The sequence below is a fragment of the Haliaeetus albicilla genome, chromosome 9 (genome assembly GCF_947461875.1).
Source record: "Haliaeetus albicilla chromosome 9, bHalAlb1.1, whole genome shotgun sequence".
NCBI lineage: Eukaryota > Metazoa > Chordata > Aves > Accipitriformes > Accipitridae > Haliaeetus > Haliaeetus albicilla.
The window spans coordinates 37,407,212-37,433,751 of record NC_091491.1 but is presented as its reverse complement, the minus strand read 5'-3'; the positions used below and the strand labels follow the sequence as shown (position 1 = coordinate 37,433,751).

Here is a 26,540-nt window from a genome sequence, read left to right as displayed (position 1 = left end):
CCCTCTACTGGCTCATGTACAGACCACAGATGGGTTTGACTGATTTTTTTTCTCAGCTATAGGAATAATTTTCTCAGCCTGGATTAATAATATTTGCCACCAAAAAAATTTTATAGCATCGTTATTAAAAGTAATAGGAAATTTGGGTGTCCTGTTTGTCTGGAATAGGAAAGAAAGTGAAAGGTCTGAGAAATAGAAAACTAATGAATTCTTTCATCTTGCTGGGGAAAATATTTGTTGAGAACCACTGTGCTCACTTTCTATGGCAAGGGAGTGCCAAAGTTTGCCACACAGAAAGAGATTAAGCTGTATTGTGCTTATTCTGAATGCTAGAGACGTTGTTCATTAAGTTCTGCAAATGCCAGATGTGGGAGAAAAAAAACCTATTCTGCAACAAAGACCACCTAGAAATTTGAAAATTAAAATTCAAAGTCATGTCTTTCTGGGTGTGGGATTCAGTTTAGCCACAGATAGGTATTACAAAGTATTTGTATAGATTTAACTTTCAGATGGTTCTAGCGGACCTTGTATAAAGAACAACTGAGACTTCAAAGTCCATGTAGAGTGCATACTGTAACATGACCATAGTATATAGAGGATAATATATTCTGGGTTACGACATCAATTAAATAATAGGCTTCTAGCTTGCTGCAGTTTCTCTATTGCCATTTCCTTCTCTTTTCTTTTTTTTCCTTTTTCTCCCTTGTCTGCCTACAAGGATGCCAGCTAAGGCTTCCTGAGGTTGTATTTTTCCTGTCATAGCAGACGGAGGTTATCTCCAGATATTTTGCATAGAACAGAGGTGCTGTTTGTGTCTCTAGTTTTCCAGTGGGACTTGACAGCCAGCTACTGTAGATGTGGTACTATCACGTGTCTGTGTGCAGCCAGAAACACAAAGGCACATAATCTAACATGCACCCATTACACAGCTAGAATGAAAAAAATTGTTGCTGCTCCTCTGCTGTTAAATCACTAGAATAACTACCTTTTACAGGAATGATATTAATGGGCTATAAATAATGGCTTGGTTATATACTGCTGTGAGATTTTCAGAAATCACAAGTGATTTGATCTGCCTTCAGTTTACTTCCTTAAGAGTAACTGTATTTTCAAAAGGATTAATGTCCCTCTGCCCCCCATTGCCTGTTAACGGTGACTTTTCTTCAGGTCCCTCAGTTTAGGACCTCTTTAGGTGCCTCTGCTTTGGAAATTCTTGGCAATTTCTGTACGCTCTGCTTTGCCTGTACGTTCTTGCCTGCACAAGTCAGTTTTGTGTCATTTGTCATTGCGCAGTGAATCAGATTTCCAGAATCACAAGCTTTAAAACTAAGATAGGTAGGTGAATGTAGTACCGTTTGTACAATGGTATTTTTATATTGATACTAACTATCTCCTGGATTTCCCATCACTATGGAGGCTGATTCATGCCTGGAGAATACAGGAACATTTCTTTTATAAAGTACTTTTCTGTTGGTTCGTTATTTTCTAATGCTTATTATAGCAGAATTTCATAAACACGTTATATCGACTCCTCCACGAGAACAGTTTGTCCCACACAACTCTCCCCGGTGCCTGGCCTCTTTCAGAGGTCTATCAATGCCCCGTAACAACACGGAGCCGCCGCTGCACCTGCAAACGACTGCGCCGGTCGGTGCCAAACAGCTGGGGCTGGCAGAGGCGGCAGCGGCTGGGCAGTGCCAGCACCGGGCTGCTCCGTACAGCCCTGCTCCGCGCAGCCCTGCTCCGCGCATCCCTGCTCCACCGGCTGCTCCGGCACTGCCTCTTGACCTCCCTCTCCTCCCCGGCTCGGGAGTCTCTAGCCTCCTTTCCTCCTCTTACTCCTTGGTATGGGAAGGTCGTCTCTGCCCCTGGTGAGAGAAAATCAAAATGGATTAGATAGAATTAAAAATAGGAAAGATAAAATAGGTTGCTCAAGGTCTCCGCCCGGTCACTGGCAAAGCCAGAACAGGGTCAGGTCTGTCCCTGGCTCCCAGCCCGGTACCCAACCCCAAGACTGCTTCAGCCTCTTTCCAATGCAGCTCACGTAAACCAGGTTGGAAGTGGTTTACTGCTTTTTAAGAGTGTTTTCAAACTGACTCTTTTTCAATTGTCAGGAATTAACTGGGACTGCATGAGTTTTAATTAATGGATCATGTTATTTGGTGCGTCTGAAAAGAAATTTTAAGAAATATCTTTGCACTGTTTGGCTCTCTTGGCCAGTAGCCATAATGACAGCCAGGCTAATTATATCGGTCACCAAGTTATCAGTGCAATCGTAACTGGAGGCAAACAGACGCCAAGAGAAGCTGGTAGTAAAATCATGATGTATTTCACAATCATCTTATTACTGGCTGATTTAAATAAGGACCTAAAATGCTTTATCAGTACTGAGAGAGCGTCGAGGTTTCAGCAAGTCTTAATTCGCAGAAGTTGAAGCTTTCCTTGCTTATGGAAACTGGCCGGTGAAAAAGCAAAAGGTACGCCTCGGTAAATGCACGAGGAAAACAGTGTACTATTTCTACTTGCAAATGCTAATAACCCAGCCTACATGTTCATTTTTTTCTGCTGCGGTTAGGTATTAGGAAACAATCAAAATTCTCTGATGAGGTTCCTCTAACTTCCATTTCATTACATCAGAGACGAAGTTGGTCCACAGTTCTCTGTCATTTGCTTACTGGGTCTAAAAGAATATAAACTGCATGTAATACTGACAGCGTACCAGCTTCCACTGGGAATGTCTCTGTATGCTTTAAAACTCACTACATCAGAAGTACTATACAGTATGTACCCCTTTGGATTACAGTTTTAAACTAATTTAATTAAAACAGTAGAAGTAGGTTGGCTTTCACATAGTGTAAAAGGAAAACTCTTTGCATAAATGCTTTTTGCAGTTTAAAAAAGAAAAGTCTAGCCCCATACTTTCCTGTGTTTGGTCACTGCAAACCAAGGTAGATCCTGATTTCAAAGACTAACTGAAATTTTGGGAAGGAACAAAGTCATAAAACTCTTCTGGACTAAAAGTATTCACAGCCACATAAACAAGGAAATGGATTTTATAATTAATTCAGAGTTCCCTGGCAAGCGCAGTGTTGTAATGTGTTGTAATCTACTGATTAAGTTCCAGTAAGAACACTGGCAATGGCTTGCTTTATCAATATCTGTCCTTTAACAGCACCTGAAAGAACCTGAAATTCTGAATCTCGGAATAACCACGGGCAGACTGTGCTCATCTGAGCATCTAGTCAACGCGGGGCAACATTTAGAGAGGGGTGAGTCCGTAGGAACAGGTTTTGTGTCAACCTTGGGTCCTGTTTGCTTCCTCTTCCTGTGTCCTCGAGCATTGTGTTTTGGAAACATGGTACTTTAAAGAAAATCACCGTTGAGAAGTTCAGGCTCAATGGGCGTTTGAAACCTTCCAGCAAAGCTTTTAATTCAGCAGGATTCTACTTCACAGAATGCTTTGCCATCTATCAGACCATTGGTCATGGCTGTTAATTAAATGAAAATGCAAAATAAATCTACAGTGCAGAGATACAACATAGCCAATTAAATATTCCAGTACAAGGTGCAAATGATAAAAAGCAAATGTCACCAAGGACAACCTGTATGATGTTAGAATACAGATCCTACCAGATGAGAAAATGTATGATTTCCCATCACGGGCCAGGAGGAAGAAAACCACTGACCCTGACCACTCAAGTCAGGTGTTGCAGAGGAGGCGGTGGTAAGGACATACGGGATGCGAGTACAGGCTTGGGGACTTTTGTGGATGTGGTTCAAGTTGAAACTCTTAGACTACCCGCATCTTATTTTCTTGACTCTTGATATGTGAACATCTGACTGCTCCTGAGTGAGTTCTTTGCCATACAGGCAAAGCATCATCCTTTTTTAAATATGGTTGTTTTAGTACAAAAGAACAACCTTAAAGAAAGCAAATGATAAGCAAGTAATGATGAGTGTTTGAAGTGACTGAGGGACTGTCAGTCCCCTGTATCTTTGTGAAGAGCTTTAATGGCTACGCTGTGAAGAGGGACGGCCTCTTTAAGTGGCTCTCTTCTTGGCAAGGTTAAACCAAACGAATGGCAATAGCTTAGCAGTTACAGCTAACTAAAGCACCTTATAGACAGGCATTATAATTTCATTAAAGATTTGGCAATCGGGGGCAATCTAAAGAATATAAATGGACAGAGGTGAGTAATCTTAAATAAGTTTCATGAAATCAAAGAAAATATTTAATGAAGTTACTTGCAAGAAACAATTTAATGAGCTATCTTGAGACAAGCAAATTAATGAATATTTAGAATCTTATATATGTAAACAATTCCACCTTTTCTACCTATTAGAAAGGTTAATCTTTTTTCTTGAGAAATACAGTCTGACAAAATCTATACTTGAAAGAAGAACATACTACTATCTTAAGTTATATCTTTCAATAGCTCATGAAACTCGTGTCACATAAAAAAAACTTTCTTACCATTAATGCTTCAGGTACACAGTTTATATACCTCAGATGTGTGTTTTAGCTTGGATTGCTAGTTGGTAGCTTCTTTCTTCTTTTTAGCTTTTGATTGTATGTTTTGCTCTTTTTAGAAGTTAGGAGCTTAGGTGAGAGTTGTACGAAGGGCTTCGTGCTCTTAAAACGGAGAAAATGGAGCAGAGTTAAATTTTAGAATATAGCAGGATGCTGGACTTGGAAATTTGCAGGGGTTATCTGTCCATGGAAATGTCTCTCTCTTTCTTTCCATTATTTTGATAAATGCAGATAACATCCCTGTCGAGACTCAGCCGAACTAAATATTAACTAATGCCATCCTTTAAACCAGTTTTGCATTCCTTAGATTTTTTAATAAAAGTGTAATTTCTTGACACGCAGCATATTAAAACATATTTAGCAAAGTTCTAATCGACTGCAGGCTCTTCTCCTCCTTCTTTCAAATGAGTCCAAGCACTCTTTATACATATGTATGTGAATGTATTTATAAATAAATGTGTGTATAGGGCACTTGGGTCTTTAAAGCACGGACATGCTGGATGTAGACTGAATCAGCGTCAGAAACTATACTAGTAGTACAGTAGTATCAGGCCTTAGGCAGTGTTATTGCCACATTTATGTTCAGGCACAGCTAGTACTATCACATCTCAGTACAGAGAGATTAGTCTTGGTACTTCGTTCTCCCAACCTTATATCCCTTTCTAGCCCTGGACAACCCTTTCTGGAGCTGAAGACAAATCTTTTTGCCCACCACAAGCCAGTACTTCTCTTTTCCCAGCTATATTTTGGGTGAGAGGAGAGCTGTTGTGCTACTGAGGTCTCTGGTGAGAAGAAGTAAGGAGAAGTGTTTAAGCACAGAGATGGGGAGTAGAGTGAAAGAAAGTGGGAAAGTTCAGGAAAGGGACCCCAACCTTGGGGAGAGGCCAGAGCAAAAGTGATGAACTGTTATCACATATTACTGCTGTCAGAGCGAGTTAAAGAGAAACTTAATGTGCTCAAACAACAACTTTGTGCCATTTCTGCACGAGTGAAGATGGGTTAGGATCAGGTGGAAGCTTGATGGCCAAAGGTGGGATTGTGGCAAACTGGATGGAAATTGTCAGCTCCCGCCCCAAAACCCCCTATGGTAGAGGGATAAATGGGTGGATTTCTTCACGCAGTAGGGACTATATGCTTAAGTGATACTTGGAGCGCTTCAATGTGGTGTTCACACGATGGCTTGGGGAACCTGGGGAAGATACACATAATCTCTTTGAAGGAGTGAGAAGAAAACTTTACACACTTGGATTCCAATGGCTCATCAAGTGATAATAAGGGCGCAGTTATTTTATGTCACCATTATTTCTTACTTTTCAGTGCAAAAAACAACCCAAAGATAAAACTACTCCAGGGTTTTATGCGGATGAAGAATGGCAGAATAGCTCACCTGGTATTGCCCTCTTTGCAATAGTTTTTAGGCTGTTGGTTGATCTGTGGCTGGTGGCAAGTGATTGATATTCATATGCACATTTTCTTTCTAGTTTTGAAACCTTTTTTTCTCCCCACAGTGTTCCCTTGAGAGTAACATAACATGCATAGGCTTGCTCTGTCAGCAAAAAGTATGTTCTGCCTTTTCCTCCCATATCTGAGAGCCACATGCTTTCAGTGGCAGCGTAAGAGTTAAATTTCAGAGTACTGAAGGCGGCTGGACTTTGAAAATTCATCATGGACTGTAATAATTATTGATACTTAGCAGGTGGAAAATGTGCCCAGGACACAATTATTCCAGTACGCGGGAATGTCACAGGATAAACTGCTGCTGTGTCCCGTCATTCCTGCCATGGACATTTAGTGGGACTGAGAGAGGTAAATAGCCAGGCATGGCTGGGACTGGCCTTTGCTCCTCTGGGATGTGCTCTCAGGTGAGGGGTGTAAAAGCTTATCAAATTATCGGGCACCTTCAGACCTCGCCTGGGGCTACATGCTTGGAAATGTGAGTGGGTGTGCTGTGCTTGATTAGCGTCAATATTTTAAAATGAGGTGGATGTTGATGCAACAAAATACAGATTTTTTTAAGACAATTTGAAGGGAATTCTCTCCTAAAATAACAGGAGATGTTAATGAGCTTGCCACAAGAGGCTTAACCCAGGATGCTTATAGTCTTTTAGTGTGTGATTGTGTGACTGTTTTTAAAAAAATGTATAGACCTTTCAGAATTCAGGGGACTATTTTCCTTCCCCTTCTGATCCGGCCTTCCTTTCTCCCCACATACCCCGAGTTGTCAACTTTCATTCTCTACCGTGATCCCAGAAAGCACGAAGGCCGGGATCGGCGAATACTTTTTTTCTCAAGTAAAAATAGAAAGTAGGCAATGAAAAATAATTAAAAGATTTCAGGAAACAGCAGGGAGAACAAAAAAAAAAGAAGAGCCACATCTATCTTGCGTGCAGACAGTGACAGTCTAACTACATAAGATCATGGTTTCTTGCTAAATTATACCCGTGCGAACTATCGGAGCGTTGCACACAGGTAGGGTTTAGGAAGAGGCAGCAGCCCTCCCTCCCGCAGGTGCATCCAGCCTTTTTATCCCTATAGGCACCACTTTAATCCCCCCGCTACCTACACCAGGGTGCATGTGCTTCATGCGGCTGCCTGTAGCCGGCAGAGGGGCTCCCCCTAGACTTGCTCCCCACCCCCCCCCCCCGGAGGTAGGTTGTTCTGGCCGGGGGAGCGGGGCCGGGGCGGTGCGGGGAGCGGGAGCGGGGCCGGGCCGGGGCGGTGCGGAGCGGGGCCGGGGCGGTGCGGAACGGGGCCGGGGGCTGCCCGCGTTATTCTCCGCGCCGCCGCTGGGGGTATCTTTGTACCATTTTTCATCCAGCAGCAATTTGGAGTGGAAACGTGTAATAGGGGGGGAAGAAAAAAAAAAAAAAAAAAAAAGCAAGCAGGGTTCTCGGCGGTTTTAGCGAGCCGTGCATCCAGGAGCCAAAAAAGATTAACACCCCCCTCTCCCACCACCACCACCCCCCCGTACCCCCCCGCACACTCACACACACACACACACACACACACACGCACCCCTCGGGGCACCGTCGCGGCTCCGAGCTCACCCGCCGGACATCAAGCGAAGGGGATTCGTCTGGAGGGCAATTTCGGATCGGGGGTGTGTGTGTGTGTGTGTGTTGGGGGGGGGAGATCTATTGGATTAGGAGGATTATCTGCTTGCAGACGGAGAGAAGTAGCGTTTGATCATTTCTATTGCTTGCCTGATGGTCGGATTTAAATGGAGGTGGCTCGGCACGGATGAGGCTGAATTCCGGATGGGGATTTCCAGCCCCCCCCTCCCCTCGCCCCGATCCGAGGAAAGGGGAGAAAAATATATAAAAATCGATATAATTCGGAAGTGTCCGGGGCGCGATTGAGAAACCTCCAGCTCGCAGCGACCGGGAGAGAGAGCCGGAGGAGGCGAATCCAGTGAATTACAGTTTCAGCTACGATTGCAGAAAAGCGGCCGTGAACTGGTAAATACTTTGATGCTCTCGGCGTGCGGGGCGAGCCCGAACCGGGATGGAAGGGCTGACCGGGCCGGGCTCAGCACCGGCCCCCGGCCCCCGGGCAGGGCAGGGCGGCTGCGGGGCCGGGGCGAGGGGGCTGAGCCCGGGGCCGCTTTGCAGTGCCGGTTTACGAGCCCTCTCTCCGTGGTGTGTGTGTGTGTGTGGGGGGGGGGTGTCCACGGACAGGGAAGATGGCATTTCAGCTGCTTGCAACCGGCCCGGCCAGCGGAGCGGGGCTGGGGTGCGGAGGATGCGCGGCTGCGGCGGGCGAGCCCGCCCGAGCGCTGCTTCGGGGGGGAAAAAGCAACTGCGCTGTGTTGCGGGGGGGGGGGGGGGGGATAGGGTGTTCGCAGGGAGATTTCCACCTGCCCCAAGCACGGTCAGCCCGCCGGCTCCTGCCCCCCGCCGCCGTCCCCCGCCGTGTCCCCCCCCAGCCAACTTTTCCTCCGCCGCCCCCCCCGGGAAGGCCGGGGCCGCCGCTCGCCTTTGGGCCGGGCACGGAGCTGCTGGGAGCTCCCCGCTGCCTCCGTACGGTGCCGCGTCTCTTCCTCGGCTGCCATGCCTGATGGAGGGATTGGATTTGGGATTTTTTTTTTTTTTTTTTTTTCCTTCAGACATCTTCTCGCTTGGGTGTTAAGTACTGGTTTTTGTCTCTCCCCCCCCCGCTCCCCCTCCCCAGCCTTTTTCCTGACGGATCCGCCTCATCTTCACTTGCCGAAGGAAAATCAATTTTCAACAGGTTTAATTAAAATTAATCAGTCAAATTACTTAATATTAATTGACTTATAATTAAAGCCAGAAAGTTACCTTGGAATCAGGAGAAAGGATGTTCTCTCAAATCAGTTTAAGGATGCATATGGTTTCAGAGCAATTACATTAAAATAATGGTTTAAATAAAACAAAACAGAGCTTGATTAAAGTGTTGCTTTCTTGCTGCTGCAGGTGACACAGTCTGGACAAGCTATTTTCTTCTGCAAATTTGCTGACCTTTTTAAGGAATATCATTTCAGTTTGACACTGCTTTTGCTTTCTGGAAGGCCAGTTTGCTTTAGTTCTAACAACTGTGGCATTAAAAATCCACTAGTATAAAATGGAAATCTATCTTATAGAAGTTATAAATATCGAAGTGAATGTTTTTAGCACGTTTAGATGTTCTGTGAATTTGAAATGAAGCAGATTTTTTTTTTTTCCAGCAGAAGTGTAAGAAATTGTTTTAGGAAATATTTTTTCCAGTACTGCCATCCACTGTGGCAGTATTTGCATTTATCCAGAGCCTTAGTGGGACCAGCCTGTACTGGTAAATTCAGAGAGAGAATTCATATCTGAAACCATGTATTTGTGACAATGCTTAAAACAACTTTTTCATGCTCCCGTAAGACCTAGGTTGTTTTTTTGGTTTGCTTGTTTTTTCCAGTAGTAGCATTTTTGATGCATCTAGACTATTGTTACTGGTGAAAGAGCAACACTGTGAGCTTTGGGACCTTTTCTCCTGCTTTTTTTCTGGGCTGACTTAATTGAAGCAAAGGATACCTATGGAATTGCACATACTTTATTACAGGTACCTGACAAGTGAAAGACTCACGTATGATATAAATGAACGTTTAAAAACAGAGCCTGGGCCCTGATTTTCAAAGATACTGATTCCCATTGACTGCACTGAGACTTGTGTGGGCTCAACAGCTGTAACACACAGCCCACTTTTGCATCTTTGAAATTAGATTTGCAGATTGGGAGCCAGAAGCTAAGTAGTCATGTTTGGAAATACCGGTTGGGTGGGGTTTTTTTTCCCTCTTTCTCGCCCGCCTGCCCCCCCCCCCCCCCCCCCCCATTTCTGGTGCACGATGCAGGGTTAAAGAAGACTACTTCTTGGTTACTTTTGATAAATGACACTAGTTTTCTTAGACTACAGCTGCAGACTGCAGCAATGTTGCAAAAGCAGTTTTGCAGCGAATGATTAGGGCATCCTTAGATACATATGAAGAGATGCTGTTTATATTTCATGTGAATCATATGCAGACTGTGGGAAGAAAAATGAGGCTGAGGATAATCATACTAAGTGTGCTGGGAAGCAGGGTTTGGCTGAACACCTCTGTTTTGTGATTAGCTGAAGTAGCAACGAAAGCCATCAGAGAGTGTTCAGGCTGTTTAAGGCTGTAAGTTGTGTAGAAGCAAGGAGGAGAGCTGTCGTCCTGATACTGCTGTGGTTATCCTACCTCTTTTTCTACGGTGGGGTAAGAAGATAATATCCTAGCTGTTGATACTTAAACATCCTTAACAAAGTGGGTTTGCTCTGGATTATTTGGCTGGAGGTGGAGCAGTCTGCTGAGGAGGGTTATTTAAAGACTGGGACAGAGCTGTAGGCAGATAAATTGATTTGCAAGTGAACGGAGGATTTGAACATGGCAATGGTGGTAGTTTTATTTTTTTATCAGTTTGCATATTTAATATCCACTGGCATACACACAAGCATAAACCACTCTAATTGTTCAAATGGAGTCTGGGGAAAAGAGAAGAAAGCAGAAGCTTAGATATGGTCTCAGTTCGTAATGGATTGGCTTGCCTTTCTTTATTAAAAGCAAATATACATTCCTTTCTAATAGAGACGTGGAGCTGTATTACAGATCCTTGGCTAGCTTTGAATTATTTGTTTGATGTCATATTTATTATGTTTTTTTAATCACATGAAAAAGAAACTATTTAAAAATTAAATAGAGAAAAAGAAGGGCAAAAAGAGACAGACATTCTTTGAAAGCAAATAATGAAAAGACAACATTTTGTCAGAGATTCAATAGAAACCTTTGTGGATTTCCTTTAATAAAGGATAGGCAGTAATCAATCTGATCCAGTAAACAATATAATTTCCGATTAGTCCCAGGTATCCATCCGTGGTAAGGATAACAGGTAATGATAAAAAATAGATCCTGGCTGATGAATAAAGCCTGAATAAAAGCATATTTCCATTACTGTAGCCCTGTTTCTGAGCTCTCCATTATGAAGGAATGTATGCATTCAGAGGGGGATGCCTACCCTGCTACCCGGTCGTTGCAGAAGAGTTTGTATGGGAGGGAGGGAGTTAGGGGATGCAAAAAAAACCCCAAGCTGATGGGGAAACTTCATCATGTATTGCATATTGAAAGCACATCCTGTAGTTTTAATGACAAATGATGACATTACATTCCCCAGAATGACTATTGAATTATCACAATTACAAGGGGAAATTGTGTTGACTTCTTGGTGACTCAGCTCCACGTTTCTACCTGCCTCTGAAGACCCCACATGTGTTCCAACAGGCTTAGTTTTCTTAATTATTAATTGCTGGTTAATGATGTGCTGCGTATTATCCAGGCGTAAAAAGTGACTAGTTGGCTACTTAGTACCACGGTCAAGTTTTTCTGCGCACCCAGTCTACTGTGCCACTTTTCACTAAAAACGGGAAGGTGACGTAAAGGGACGCCGTCTGTGTGAAACCACGGGGCACCGTGTCTACTGTAAATATCCTTATGGTAATCAAGCCATGTAAAGGTCTGGGCTGCATACATCAGTGTAAAATGTTTTTTTCCACTGCTGTGGGCAAATAAAAGATGAGGCCATTAAAAGAGAAGCAATTGGAGTTCCCCTTCCCCCATTTGTTGAATTCTTCTGTTTTGTCCTTATAAAATTTTCTGCATAATCAGTTTTAGTGCTGCCTTTGGGTAGTCTGTTACTTTCCATTGATGCTTGGTTAGGTCTTCTGCACCATATTAAGGCAGAATGTAATGCTTGGAAATTAGCAACATGTGACTGTAAAATCATAAAAGTGATCAAGGACACTTCACAAATATTATATTTCAAGTGACTCATACTCCTTTAACCAAGCAGAGAACTTAAGTGGCAATTTAAAAATATGTTTTCTAAATTTCCTCAATCACATCCTGCCTAGAGATGCCATTAGCCCACTTGTTGAACTGGTTCTGGGAATTTAATGAGGGGAATACGTTTCTGTTGTATTTCATACTTTTCTTTAATTCCATCTTGTCTGAAGCTTTTAAGTTCAATACCTGAACTTAAAATCATTCTTCAACTTCTGCTTTTCCAACCCTGTTTCCAAAAAAGCACTTGAAAGCAGTAAAGTGTGATGTAGGCACATAGCGTTAGAAATATTCATGAGGAGAAAAGGGCAACGTATTTAGAAGAAACCTTACTACATAGGTATACTGAATATTTTGACATCCTCAGACCTGTGTAAAACTGGCATTGTGGGATGGAGCTTTTGCTTCTTCAACTGGTTTCTCAAAGATGAGTTGTTTCTGTGGAGACTTGGGCCCTGAAATAGTTGCCACGAGACCCCACTGCTGGCTTAGGAAACACTTCTGTCGCCGGAGTCATGGTCAGCATGACCAGGACATGACCACAGGGAGACCTGAGACTAGTTGCTGTAACTTAAATAAGTATCTTTCTCACAGATAGTGGTAGAAAACGAAAACAGGACAAGGAGCTGAATAATAGGAGCTGCACATGAAGTCAGATGGAAAGAGTAAATCTTTGTAGACATTTAATGGCGTTATATTCTAAGCTTTTGGGAAATTTTATTTGAAATTTTTTTACAACAGTAAATATAGTCTGTGCTATATCCTATTTCTATTTCATGTGAGAGAAAAATTCCCCGTCTATGGCACAACACTTTACTGCTACCATTACTGCAGACTTTATAGATCAGAGATGTGTCAGCATGTTAGCTTTAGCTGTGATGCTTTTTTTGTGTGAAACCTTATGGGCCTTGCAGCCGCTTTCTCATACTGACACTCATAAAACGTTCAAGTTCTCATATTTATTATTTAATTTGCTTCCTATATAAAGCAACAGAGCTCTTCGATACATGAATGTGAAGCCAAAAATGACAGGCAGGCATGAATGGGACTAATGAGTTTTAATAATGCACACATTAGAAACTGCTAAAGGAAGTTTAATTAAGAAAAACAAGTTAAGCATGAAATTCATTTTGGAACAAATACAAGTAAAGTCACAGATGTACAGAATGCTGCATCACAGGAAATGGACTCTCAAGTTGATAGATCCCTATAATGCCAATATTGCACTTGAGATGTAGTGTGCACTCTACAGTTCTGGAAAGCATGGTAACACCATTCAAGAGCACTTTCAAAGTTGAGTTAGAGATGTCGGGTTTGTGATTAACGAATTATATTTATGCCTCTGTGGATTTTATGATGAGTTGGAATTTGATCCCAATTACCCTGATGGAATTGAGACCAGAATCTGATCAAGTAAGAAAAGCATTTGCTCTTTTTTTTTTTGCCACAAGGAAGTTTGTGTTTTGTTTTGTGTGTGGTTTTTTATTTTTTTTTTTTAAATTCATCTTACTGAAGAGCTAGTTATTGATCTAACTCTACAACAAGGGTTTTGTATGCTTTGGAACCGTTATTGTACAGTATCCAGGTAGAAAAGCAATTCATAGACAAATCTGAGTTCATGCAAGCATCTTTGTTTTCAGAGCTCTCTCTCAAGAAATGGTAATAACTGTATTTTAGCTTTTTTTAATCTTGATTTCCTAATGTCCCCCAAAATAGGAAAATAAAAAAGTGGTATCTTTCTTATGAATCTGATATGAAAGTTTGCCTTAGGTGATGAACTACTAGCATTAAAGATAGAATTATTGTTGATATTATAATTGTATTAAAGGTAGGAAAGAAAATCCAATTTACTTTTCTCATATGATTAATCCCAGTGAACCAAGGGTTAGCCACAAATATATATCAGGTAATGAACTTTGTTACTAATTCTATAGCTTAATTTTTCACCTGCAAGAGACGATAAAAGAACACTTAGTTTCAGGGGCATCTGGGTGGTTTCTGGTATACTCTGTTAGAGTGATCAGATGGGAAGCATGTGAATGTTTTATAAAGCGTTAATCAAAGCAAGTTTAATCCACTTGACATTATGATACACAATATGCAGATTTCAATACTGAAGATCTTAAATGAGAAACATCTGGGATATTTTATTCTCCACTGTGACCTCTGATTAACATGAGTTCAGCTGAATTTCTACAGTAGGTCAAAAAATCTTCATGTCCTGAAGCACGCTACTGCCATCAACAGAATAGCCATTTGTTCATTTAGCTGAATAGTTACAGTACTCAAAAGTGAGTATAATGTGTGGTCCATTTAAGAGTTAACCGTAAGCTGCTAAAAGGAATAAAGGTTCACTTCAGTGCCCATTATATTCCAAGCCAGTGCATCTGCCATTTTTAATTTAAATCTGTATTACTTAGCTGTCTAAAACTTTACACATAAGTGACAGAGTTACCCATTCTTTCTGTTATGGGTAAAATCACCATTTTGTTACCTACTTACTGTGCAAAATGTCAGACAGCTATAGTCCACATTAAAAAATTGTAGCCAACTTCTGGTAATATAAACAATTACTTCAGCTAAGAAGTAGAACCATTTTAAGAAAATGATTTATTGATACGAGTAAATGGAAGATAATAAGACTTAAGTGACCCCCTTCTTCTTATAGGTTTAATTTGTCTAATTCAAAAACAGCTTAATAGAAAATTATGATCAGAAGTCTTCCTATTTTGGCAAACTAAGTTGCAGAAATTATTTAAAGGGATCTTTTGATCATGAAAATACTAATTAATAATGAGTTAGTATTAGTGAATATTCCCACTAATGGGGAAGAACAAAAATATAGCGAGGCTGAAAAATGCATGACAATTTAAATGAGTCTGATAACATCTACTCGGTTCAGTTCAAATTTTTGCTAATTTGTGGTGCACTGCGTGAATACTGCTTTTAAATATTGTATTTTTTCTAATTTGGTTGTAAGGTTTTGTGTGTTATAAACATAACGTTAAATCATAGAATCCTAGAATGGTTTGGGTTGGAAAGGATCTTAAAGATCGTCTAGTTCCAACTCCTCAGCCACGGGCAGGGACACCTTCACTAGACCAGGTAATAATAGAGGTAAATGTGAGAATGGCACTGAGGAATCAGTCTCTCTGATCTGGGAGTGATTATTTACACAGCTTGTAGCATCTGGAAGTCCTTACCACTGAGTTGTTTGCGGACACGTGTAGCATAACACTTGTAATCTCGTACTAATGTGGGGTGGGACTGTGACCCCATCAGAATAATGTCTTATTCGTACCTGTGTTGGCGATCTCAGCAAGGTTGTGCATCTCAATCGGGCTGGATTTGTAGCTGCTTTCTGGAGCTTCCAGACCTGTAGCTGCTCTCTGGTGGAGGGGGTGCTGGCATGTGGGAGCTAACCAAACCCAACCAGAGCTGTACCCTTCTTAGGTGTATGTATTCAGGGTTGCAGTTTCCTCCATTATCGCTTCATACACCTGTTTTTCTAAAATGCACGTAGTTAATTTCTTGAACTAAATACATGTAAATCCCTTCACCAAGTATTTATGGAAATACCCAAGAGCAGGGTCTGTTTCAAAATCTTTACTACTCTATATAGAGAAAATATGCTGTATTTGACACAACGCTTCCCTTTGCTAACTTGAAACGTGAAAGAAGAGATGGGAAATTCTGCGATGCGTCTCTTGAGGATTTGTCTGATCGTGTTTACAATTGGTGTGTCACACCGACCCAGCGTTCACCCTGGGTCAGAGTCTTTCCTTTAATGGCTTCTGTTCCACTGGCCACGTTCCTGTTTGGCATCGTAGCGTATTTTAGAACACGGATTTCTTTTTAGAGACATGAAACATCTTTGGGCTCTTAGTTCTAAGTAGAGACTGTTGTAAGTAAAAATGGATGCAAATGTAGTTGGTTCTGCAAAATAGCATTTGTGTTTTGAAATGAACTGGCATTGTGTGGTGTTCAAAACTCTTACATTCGCTTTCTATGAGTATTTGTGCAATTGGGATTTACTCGCAAAATTGAGGTGGAAGGGAATTTTTAAGCATGAATGTCAAATCACAGAGTACATCTTCAGCTAAAAAGAAAACAGCTGGTGGTGTAAAGATACCATAACAATGCCTTTACATGTGCTGAAACTGGCATATGGCCGGAAGCCTTGGGTGCCACCAAAGGTTTTATTAATCCGTTGGAGCTATTGACAGGTGGTGCAGTTCAAGACATCCCTTAAGATTTGAAGCTCTGTGCACGAGCAACAAAGAGGAGTTTAGCTGCTGCACTTTGCAGCAGATGTGACCTGTTGTGGGATGCCCTATGTCATTGGAAATGCAAAGATGCACTGAAGTCATCTTGGGTTGTTCGCTCCTCGGCATACTAAATGCCTTTCTAAAGTATTTCAGAATCTGAGCTATAAAGTAATTTAAATTCAGAAAGGAAGATAATAAAATAATAGATGATAGAAAAAATCTCTACATAGTATAGACTGTTCCAAAGACCATGAAAGACTTTATCAAATACCTTTTACAGGAGAATTCATTTGTGTTACCACAGGGAACAATTGTGATCCTCACATCTAGACAGTAATAAAATCTGAAAATGTTTCTCCTCCTCCTCAGATCCACAATATTTTGATGCTGAAGCTTGCCCCAAATTGATCATTATTACTCTTTAGTTTATTCTCCTGCCCATCTCCCTGACCATTCCTGCTCCTGTTTATTGCTTCTCTTTTCTTTCCACTGATTCCTGTTTAGTCAAGTCCAGATACCAAGGGAAGGTCCTATGTAGATCACCTGCTGGAGGACTAAGGAAAATTTGGTCCAACATTGACTCTCAACAAGTAAAAAATATGCGCCAGGCTGGCTTCCCTGCTTGCCTTTCCACCTAGTGCTGGAAATAAAATTTTGGCATAAGAGTCTCAAAGGATTTGAGTAATCTCTTTATTTGCATGAGTTTGTATTTTTAATGTTACAGCTTCAGGGCAGCCAATGACAGGCTTGAATGTTTGACCTCTCAGTCTCAAAAGTAAACTGTTAGCCATTTAAAAAGAAAGCTTGTGCTGGAAAAAAAAAGCAAATCCAAAATTCAAGTTAGAAACACAATGAAAATCTGTTGGTTCCAATTCGGCAAGTGCTTTACAGTTTACTGTCCTGTATAGCCCGTAAATCTATTCACTGAAGATAGCTCCTACCCAACAGTTAACTAATTAAGTATAGCCAAACACAGCACTGAGTTCTATTCTTACCTTTTGAGCCTCCTGTCTCTGTCTTAGAGTAAAACCTTGTCCATGGGAGGCAAACCAGAACTTCAGATCACAGCAGTGGCAAAACAGCTGATGGACAAGTGTAAAACTATAGCCCAGCTCTCGGATTTGCTTTGAATTTACATTTACATTGAATTTACCATTTTAGGTATCAAAAGTGTCTTAAAAAGTTGTCTTAGATCTGAAAACAGGTCTAAGACTTTTAAAGTGGAAGTGCTAAATGAATTATCAGTAGCATCTGGGTAGTTTTCCACATTGAACCAACTCAGCAGCTTGAAAAGAAGGAGGATGCTATGGTTTGGCACAGCTACGTTGAATTTGGTTTGCCCTTAGAACTTCCCCAGACCATGTGAATTAGCAGGAGGGCTACCGAGATTAAGTTCCTGCTATTTACAAGTTTGAGTTTGAGAAAGAAGAGAGAGTGCATTTTTCCACTCCTGACAGGAAAAAAACCCACAACAAACCGAAAACCAAACGTGGATTTTAAGACCTAGTGGAAAAGGTTTAAATTTGTGGCGGTTTTTGAATACCACTAAGGAATAAGCTTCCATCTTTCCGTGACCTACTGTACATCACCTCAGAAGAGCAAAGTTGTACTAGGTGCCTTCTGCTCTGGCACCTATCTACGTACTCTGTCTTTACTATTTATCCAGTAATATCCTATGGCCTTCAAAATTTGAAATGCAACAAAGCATTCTGCCAAGAGGCAATTGTCTGCATGCCATTTTGTGTAAGTTTATTAAACTAAATGCAAACACGTACATCAAGTTTGGGGAAATATTTTCTGCAGCTAAATTGGTGCGTTTCCAGCAAATGCTGAGAATTTGAGGCTGGAGAATGAAGGATATAAGCCTGTTTGTTAATGCAGTTTCACAGTGAAGGTGTTAGAATTAGCAGAGAAAGAAAGGGAGAGAGAAAATTGCGGAAAAGCTTCATCTATCTCCTTATTGCCTCCTGAGATAGATTGTTCAGAGCTAAAGGAACACTAGACATGAACCAAATCTCCTGCTGTCCTATATAGCTTTTACAATCTCCTTTTTAATAACCCAAACTGCAGGGTAGTCTGACTATTAGACAAGCCGTTCTTTTGAATTCTCTCTACAATGTGTATAGACATGATAAAAAAACCAATTCTCATTAAAGCTGCCAATGCTGTTTCAAAAGCAGGTGGTTTAAAATGTTTCCTATACAAAGCAAAACACATTTCTTGTGCATTACACACTGCTTAATAGGGAGTGTAAGATTACGCCGCTATGTTGTGTATAACACTGCATCTTAATAGGATATTGTAAGTTGTGTTGGAAATATGTTTAACAGGAATATGGAAGATATGATGATACGCAGTGAGCTATTTTCTGAAGTGCTGGAACATAGCCTTGTGTGACAACCTCTGAGCTGAAGTAGTTGAAAATAGGATCTGGAATTTGCCATTATACCGTCTCTGATCCTAACTGATTATTTTTCTAGGATATTGTTCAGTCAGCATTCTACTGTCAGATTTCTGCTGTCCTATGGGAACATTTATTGTTTATGTTATAAATTAAGGATGGTAGGGATTGAGTGCATTCATCATGCATTTCAGTTTTCACTAAAGTCAATAGTTTAGAAGGAATGCAGGATTGGCCTGAAGTAAAAATCATGATATACAGCTCCATCCCTGAACTGTCTGTTCATATCCTTTTCCCAATCAGTTTTGAAAAAAACCGCTGAGGTCCACTTATACTTATGTGCAAATTCAGAGTTTGCCATTCACTTCAGTGAGAGTGGATTTCGGTCCTTCGTCGATGTGAACTTTTCACTCTGTAGGTGTTTTTCATTAGCAGTCAGAAACTTGTGGAGTAAGAAAACCATATAAAGCATGGTAATTCAGGTTATTGTGAATAAGCACAGTCATTCATGTTACCCTTACAAATATATTCCATTTGCCTCAATGTTTTAATCAGAAGCTGTACTTTAAAATGAGCAAAAAAAGTTTCTGTGTAATATAATCTGCTTTTAATGAAATAAAATGCATTTGAGTCTTCAGTATGCCTGCCTATCTTAATTTCACTATCTTCTGCTTTACGAAATAATTACTTTTGTTTTGATAAATCAACTTGTGCAAACAAGGTGAAAATTGATTATGAGCTGATTAAGTTAAATAAAATATCAACATAAACACTTACGTAATGTAGCCTGGCAGCAAAGTGCTTATTCTTAAAAAGGTGAATTTGAAAGATGTATTTTCTGAGAGTCCTGTTTCTTCTGAAAAACCTCTATAAATTCAGTAGGTGACATTATAGATAATCCAGTAATCAGTGTTTCACCCACCATTTCATGGACCCATAAACTACTGCAGTTTTACTTACATGACTCTAGCAACTATTAATGTATGTAAATAACTTGTGAAACATCTAGTTATCACTCTGCTCATATTAGCTCTTTCATACTAATGATTTATTTTCATTTTCTCCAGGATATAGACCTGCGGCTAACTGGATTTGATTTATAAGAGGGGATTCTGCAGTAAATGGCTGCTCTCTTCATATTGCTGCTATGGAAAACAGAATTGTCAATAGGATGTAGTCTGATAAATAGTGCTGAGTGAAGATGCAGCTTCAATAAGTGTGAAATCAATGGAAGATACTTACCGCATGAAAAGCCTTTTGAGATTTTTCTGACAGGCACCTATTTAGGAAACTTGATCTGTTTCCTTCGGCTGCCCTGTTTTTACACCAGTGGATACAAATCAGATTGCTTCACTGTAGTTACACAACTAATGTGGGACCATGGCCTTTCCAAGATCCATGTGGCTGAACTGTGTATGGAGAGCAATGGTAGTCCGCCTGTTACACATGGGATTGAATGCCACTTTTGCTTTTTGTATACTTGGATTTTTGCTTCACGCTGCAGCTGTGTCCTCCCAAAAATTGGATGATACCAACCCAGTGGTGACCACCAACTTTGGCAAGATAAGAGGGATTAAGAAGGAACTTAATAATGAAATTTTGGGGCCCGTTATTCAGTTTCTTGGGGTTCCGTATGCTGCCCCTCCAACAGGGGAGCGCCGCTTTCAACCTCCTGAGCCTCCGTCTCCCTGGGCAGATATCAAAAATACCACTCAGTTTGCTCCAGTGTGCCCCCAGAACATTATAGAAGGCAGGTTGCCTGAAGTCATGCTTCCCGTGTGGTTTACTAATAACTTGGATGTAGTTTCCACCTATGTACAAGATCAGAATGAAGACTGCCTCTATTTAAATATCTATGTCCCAACCGAGGATGGTGAGTTAATAGCAGGCGAAACAGGGAGATCTTTTTATTTTCCTGTTCTACGTTCTAACAATATTAATTCACGTGTACTGGTAGCACGCATGGCTTCCTTTGTTTGCATGCCAGCCTATTACATGTATGCATGCTGCTTTTCTGTGTATGCATCTGTCCTTGTTTTTGGTTTTGGTTTTCTTTCTGTCTACGCTCATTTTTTTTCTTCCACAGCACGTGTATTTTTAGGTCAAAGTTGGTACCTAATTCTCATTGCCACCCACTGACTTCTGGGAAGATGCATCAACATCTTATCCATTGCATGTGCAGGCACAACAAGTTGAGAATCTTCCGCACCTAATAAAGCAGGTCATATTTAAGTTAGATAGTGGTGTTGCATGCTCCTACTGTCTGTGATGGAGCTCCATGTTATTTTCTAGTCTTCTATTCATTTTTCAGTCAAAAGAATATCCAAGGAATGTGCCAGAAAACCCGGCAAGAAAATTTGTAGAAAAGGAGGTATGTATAAAGTGGACAAAAAAAAAAAAAATGGGGGAAAGATCGAAACCTTGCAAAGGAAGAACGACTAATACAGCTCAAAGAGGCTGATTTGATGATGCTGTGAAGTGAACCGTTAGGGACTGTCTTGCCCTAACGAAGCCAGAAAGGTATTTAAAGAGAGGACCGTGTAAAACAGATGAGAAGATAACATTTGTAGAGCCTGAACTCAGTTGCACCTGATCATCTCTCTTGCACTAGCTCACGCTGACCTTATTGGCAGCTTCTCTGTCTTGGCCTCGTGGTGTAGAGGAGTGTCTGTCACTCGTACGTAGATACAGTATGTTGTATATGCATGCACAGGAGGTAGCTCATATGCCTGGGGCCTGGTACTATTGCCGTTGAAGTCGCTGGTACGGCTCCACAGCTCTATATTCAGTCGTATAGCATAATGACTACAAAGTATTGTAGCAAAGCAGAGCTGAAAATCTGCATTGTCTTTCTACGTGATACACCCTATTTTCTTGGAACGGTGTTAACTTTCCTGAAACGTAGATGTGAAACACTTTTTTTCCCGTTTACACGCTTCTAAAAGTGAGCAGTGATTTCCTTTATTATGTGATTACAGCTCTCTCTGTAAAGCCGAAAATCTCTTAATAGGGGTGTAGAGAAATGTTAAAATATTGTGACATGGCACTTTGGAAACTAGGCTGCTTTTGGAAGCTTTGGAAACTTGGCTTCTACCCTTCTCGTGTTAGATAGTACGGGAGAATTTGCAGATTTCTTTGTGAACATTTGCAAGTTCCCAATGCAATTGATATGCGATAGAGAAGGTATATTTTGGTACTGATTTAAAGCAGGTATTTGGTACTAGTTTAAAGTACTAATTTTGTACTACTTTACACATTTGTTTTACGTCAAATGATTTTTCTTTACTGTTTTCTTTAAAATGAAGTGTTATTTAATAGCTGGACTACGTTTGAATCTAGAATACTTTTTAGGGTAAACAAAGAGTAGTGTGGACATACACGGTTGCCTGTTAGCTGTAATCCATACTTTTTATATCAGTTGCTATGGGTCCCTGTTATTCCAGAACAAATACATTTTAGGAAAGTGTCACGGCAGGAAATTGTTTAGAGTTGGGCAGAGTTCAACTCTGTAAACTCTGTATTAGGTTTTTAAGGCGATGACTAGGCATCTAAATGAAGCTGGCCTTATTTTCCAAGGTTTTTGCTCTTACAGCTTGTGCTGACTGCTAGGTGTAGCTAGTTGTTAATTATTAATTGTTAATTGTAGTTGCTCAACGTCTGCTTTTTTAGATGTCTAAATCCACTTTCAGTGACTTAAGGCTGAAAATTTGTTTTTAAAGTGTCGGGCTCTAAGGCAACTTTTGAGGTAATGTTTTCTCTATTAGGGAATTTTTGCTCAGTGCTGTAAAAGTACAGTTGTTTAAGCTGGATTCCCAAAGTTTGAAGCAAAGATAAGCAGGCTACTGTGAGCAACGTCACTTCTTCACACATCATTCAAGTTAGAATAACTGCTGTCATTTATATGCATTCAATTAATGTGCAGTGCTGCAGCAGTTATTACGCAGTTCATCAAGCGTGTGTAATTAGCTGAGCAACTTTCACTTCCTATCACCCAGACACTGACTCACAAAGTCATGAAGATGCAGATCTCCATCATTGTTCTCAGAAAGCATCTTTTCCTATGAGAGAATATTAAAAAAAAATAAAAATCAGAAAAATAGCAAAAATAAAGGGAGGGAAAGCCCCGCAGATGAGAAAGTCATGTTTATTGTCCTGTGAGCCTGAAGAAGAATAAAGAGAGAGTGACTTAAAATTCAGCACATACCTTTCCAGTTAAATTAGTTGCACACACAGCACAAAAAAAACCAGAGAAGCTTACCTTTTCCCGTTGACAAGTGCAGAGAGCTCCTGAATACCTTCAGCCTGGGCAGTTGGCATAGCTGTAGTAATCTCTGTTATCAGAGTAACTCATGCTCTACTTGGCTGTATATGACTGAAGATTGTCCTTGGCTTAGGTTGCCCCCCATACCTAGTACTAAAAGGAATCGTGTTGTAGAACAAAGTTGCGATAAAATCACAGCAGCTTGGAAACAGCATTGGTTTTGTATGAGAAAGAACAAAGGCCCAATATTCTCTCTTTTGCTGGATTTTTAGGTTGCAGTCATTTCAGTACATTTAGTGATGAAAATTACTGGAAGGAGAAAATACAAAAATAAGAGGCAGGCTTTTACACTGTCTTTTTAATTAATAAAGGATATCTAAATTCGAAGTGACTGAGCCAACAACCGTATGCTATCGTATATATTGTTTGATTCTTTCTTATTACATGAACTAGATTGAATTAGGTAAATAAATTAGTATCTATACTTAATTGTCAGCTGAGAGACATGAGAAGATTCAAGATTTTGAAGAACAGGGAGTAATCTGATGAGAAATGAAAGAAATTCTACCCATGAGTCATGGCAGAGATCGTAACGAGCATTATAACCGTTACCACCTGTTGGTGGGATTTGGATATGCACACTGCAGACACTACAAAATGGGAGGCCGGAGTTGGGTGAAAAGGAATGAGACAATATAGCATGCTTTTTGCTAAAGATAGATGCCTGTATTTCAGTATACTTCATCTTCAATTTGCTGATTCACTAGATAAAGAAACATCATCTGGTTTTGTGCCTTTTGCTTCAGGTACGTGAAGGTCAGAGGTTACTAATGCTGTGATGGGCATGCATACAAGCAGAAACCTCTCTGTTTGCTAGCGCTGGTTTTAGGAAATCTGTGCAAAGGCATCTAATTAATTTTGTGGGTTTTTTTTAGAGGCTAGACTCCGTAATTCTAAATTTTAATAGAACCTAGGTTATATTGTAGGTAACACCATTTTACTGACTGATATTAATTATATTGTCGATTGCAGGGTATTTCCTGAATTTCCTGACAAACTTTTGCATCATTTCTAGGGGATACCTGAGTGATTTTGCACTCTGTTTGGTATTTCAGATCTCTATTTTACATTATAGTCAAAGCACAAATATTTTACTTGTGATCCAGAACGGCAGGGTGACTTACCATCTCTTAGGAGGACTGTACGTCCTGCTTTAGCTGCATGCCTCTGCTTTTTTAATACTGTCTATTAATTTCTTTGCATTGCAACAGTTTGCACCATGAATTTCCTACTTTAATGACAACTACGTAAAGAAAAATTTAACGTGATCACTAATACGACCACTGAAATACGACCAGGTTTTGTGTGTTCTGCACTTGGGATGGTAGTATGCTCTTTCTTATGAACCTGTACTAAGGCCTTCATATTGCCTGAAGATAGCTGAATGTGGAAATGTGAAGGTGTAGTTTTTGCAGAGGATACGATTAGTATTTGTAGGAGAATTGGGAGTAGAATAAGGAAAGAAATCACTTGATCTTTACTTTTAGGTTTAGGAATTATCAGTGGCTAAGAGACCGCCCAGTTTCAGTGCCTTCTTCACATGTGGATTCTGTTTCTTATTCTAGTCGGTGCAGTGAATAAATTTTAAATGCAAAGAATCATGATCTGAACTACCTCATTTGAGAGTGTAGGATTAGACAGCTCTATTAATATTTATGCCTCCTAATGGGCTACTTGATTTTCAGAGCAAGGCTCCCAACACCATGCTTCCTGGGTTATGGCTGTGGTACTGTGGTCACATAGGAACGTATATACATACATCCAAATACATTCTTGGAAATGAAACACAAATCACAGTGCTGTAATCTCATCCTGTTTTGATCATTCAATGTTTTCAATAGAGAATCTGTTACAACAGTTGTGATTCGTAAATGGCACTGATAACTTTAAGGCTTTTAAGCTTAGCAGTATGAAATATTTTTTACAGATCTAAGCAGAAATGGAAAGAGTACAGTTTAGCCTGTTACCTTGTGTTTCTCTTGGGAGTTTGCTCCAAGACTCCATTTAGCTTTCCTAGAACTGTTTTATTTATCACATTTTGGAAAGGAGGAATTAATGCAACATGTGCAGTTCCTATGGACTTCATTAAATGAAATTCTTTCTGTATACCTGTTTCAGCTCTGAAATCAACCAGAAAAGGACAAGCTGAGACCTGCTAAAATGTGTATTTCCACTGATCAAATATCAGTTTGTCAATCGAGTATCAGATTCTTTTTTTCTAAATATGTAAAGTAGAAAATAATATCAAAGTAGCGGACTTGTAGATGGTATGTTGTCAAAAAATGATTGAAATATTCTATCTCCATGGCCATATAAGTGAAAAGTATGAAATGTAAGGTGTGAACCTCCATCACTGCAGACTGAGCTATGTCAAAATATGTTGCATTGCCAGTAGGCTAAGAACATGCATTTGCAGACCATTACCAGGGCTTATGGTGAGTGAGAGGTGCGTCAAAGCCCACAGAGCTACCTTAGTGCATATTTTGGTGTACATCAACCGTTACAAAGGGTGTATATCTTCATTAGGCCAGTTTGAAAATTCATAATGAATTATTTGCCTGTAGTATATTTGTGTCAGTAGTTGCCTGCACACATTTGAAGTTTTGCCCCCATTCACCTTTTCTGGCTCCTGGCTGAAGAGCCCTCATCCTCATTCTGGCCTCGTGAGGCCGGATTTCATCCCTGCAGTATCAGCAGGCACAAATGTAGCCCATAATCCTGAACTCCAGTGCTATGTATTGAGACACCAAGATTGTTCTATTTTTCTGTTCCTTTTTGAAGCACTGTATTCTTGTTTTCCATTCCTCAGATACCACTGCAGCATTTCCTATTATACTAGTAATACATGGAAGAAGATAATGAAGCAAACATTGTCTTGTACGGACCTTTTCATCCTTTCACAATCTAAAGCTGTTAGTGTCAGTTAGCTGCATTTTTCAAAGACGTGCAGTAGGTTTATGTCATATTTGAAATAAAATAAAATGCTTAAACTCTGATGTACTTTCTACAGTCCTCTTTCTGGGTGAGCCAATGCTTGGCAATAGAAAACTTCGCAGACTGCATTTTAAGACTCCAGTCATCTTAAATGCCATCAACGCTGGTCAGGTCCTCTGTAAATGTCTGGTTGTTCAGGCTCTGAGCTCTTGCTGACCACACAGTCGTTGTGCTGTCATTGCTTTGTTCATATACCTTGACACTGCTTATAGCTCTAACAGGTCTTAAATTCTGATCTAATTCCATTCCTTGTCCATTATTTTACTGCTTGCTTTTCATTTTCTACATCCTCCCACACGCAGGCTCTAAAATAGTACTGTTACCCTGATAATACTAAGTCGGATAAAACTGCTTTGTGCTTCTTCCCCTGGCCTTTCTCGGGTTGAACTAGTTGTACTCAGTAAACAACTGTGAGATGGTTTTCCTTTCAATCTGCTAGTTTCTAATTTATCATTTAAAGCCAGAATGGACAAATATTTAAAAAAAAAAAAAAGTTACATAAGTATATTTGTACATTTTCAGGAGGAGTATTTGAGTAACTAGTATGACTTTTGGGTAACTATTATTTTCTGCTTGCTTTTTTTGTCATTTATTTCCCTGTATTGTATTACTATTCCTTTCTCTTCTCTGTGTTCATGCTCTTAATTTCTTTGTTTCCTTATAATACACATGGATACAAATATTTT

General features: G+C 40.4%; 1 protein-coding gene across 6 annotated transcripts in view; it reads left to right on the top strand.

Annotated features, from left to right (window-relative positions):
* The first annotated feature begins 6,910 nt into the window (after positions 1-6,910).
* The window catches only part of NLGN1 (neuroligin 1), a 330,636-nt gene continuing 311,006 nt past the window's right edge, over positions 6,911-26,540 (top strand). For 3 of the 6 annotated variants that reach the window (XM_069792707.1, XM_069792705.1, XM_069792704.1), the window contains exons 1-2: positions 6,911-7,989; positions 19,607-20,412. In XM_069792707.1, coding sequence (XP_069648808.1) covers positions 19,920-20,412 — 493 coding nt within the window. In that variant the 5' untranslated portion in view covers positions 6,911-7,989; positions 19,607-19,919. Of the gene's footprint in view, positions 7,990-19,606; positions 20,413-20,850; positions 20,911-26,540 lie in introns of all 6 variants that reach the window. The other 3 variants (XM_069792702.1, XM_069792701.1, XM_069792706.1) reach the window with 2 other exon arrangements.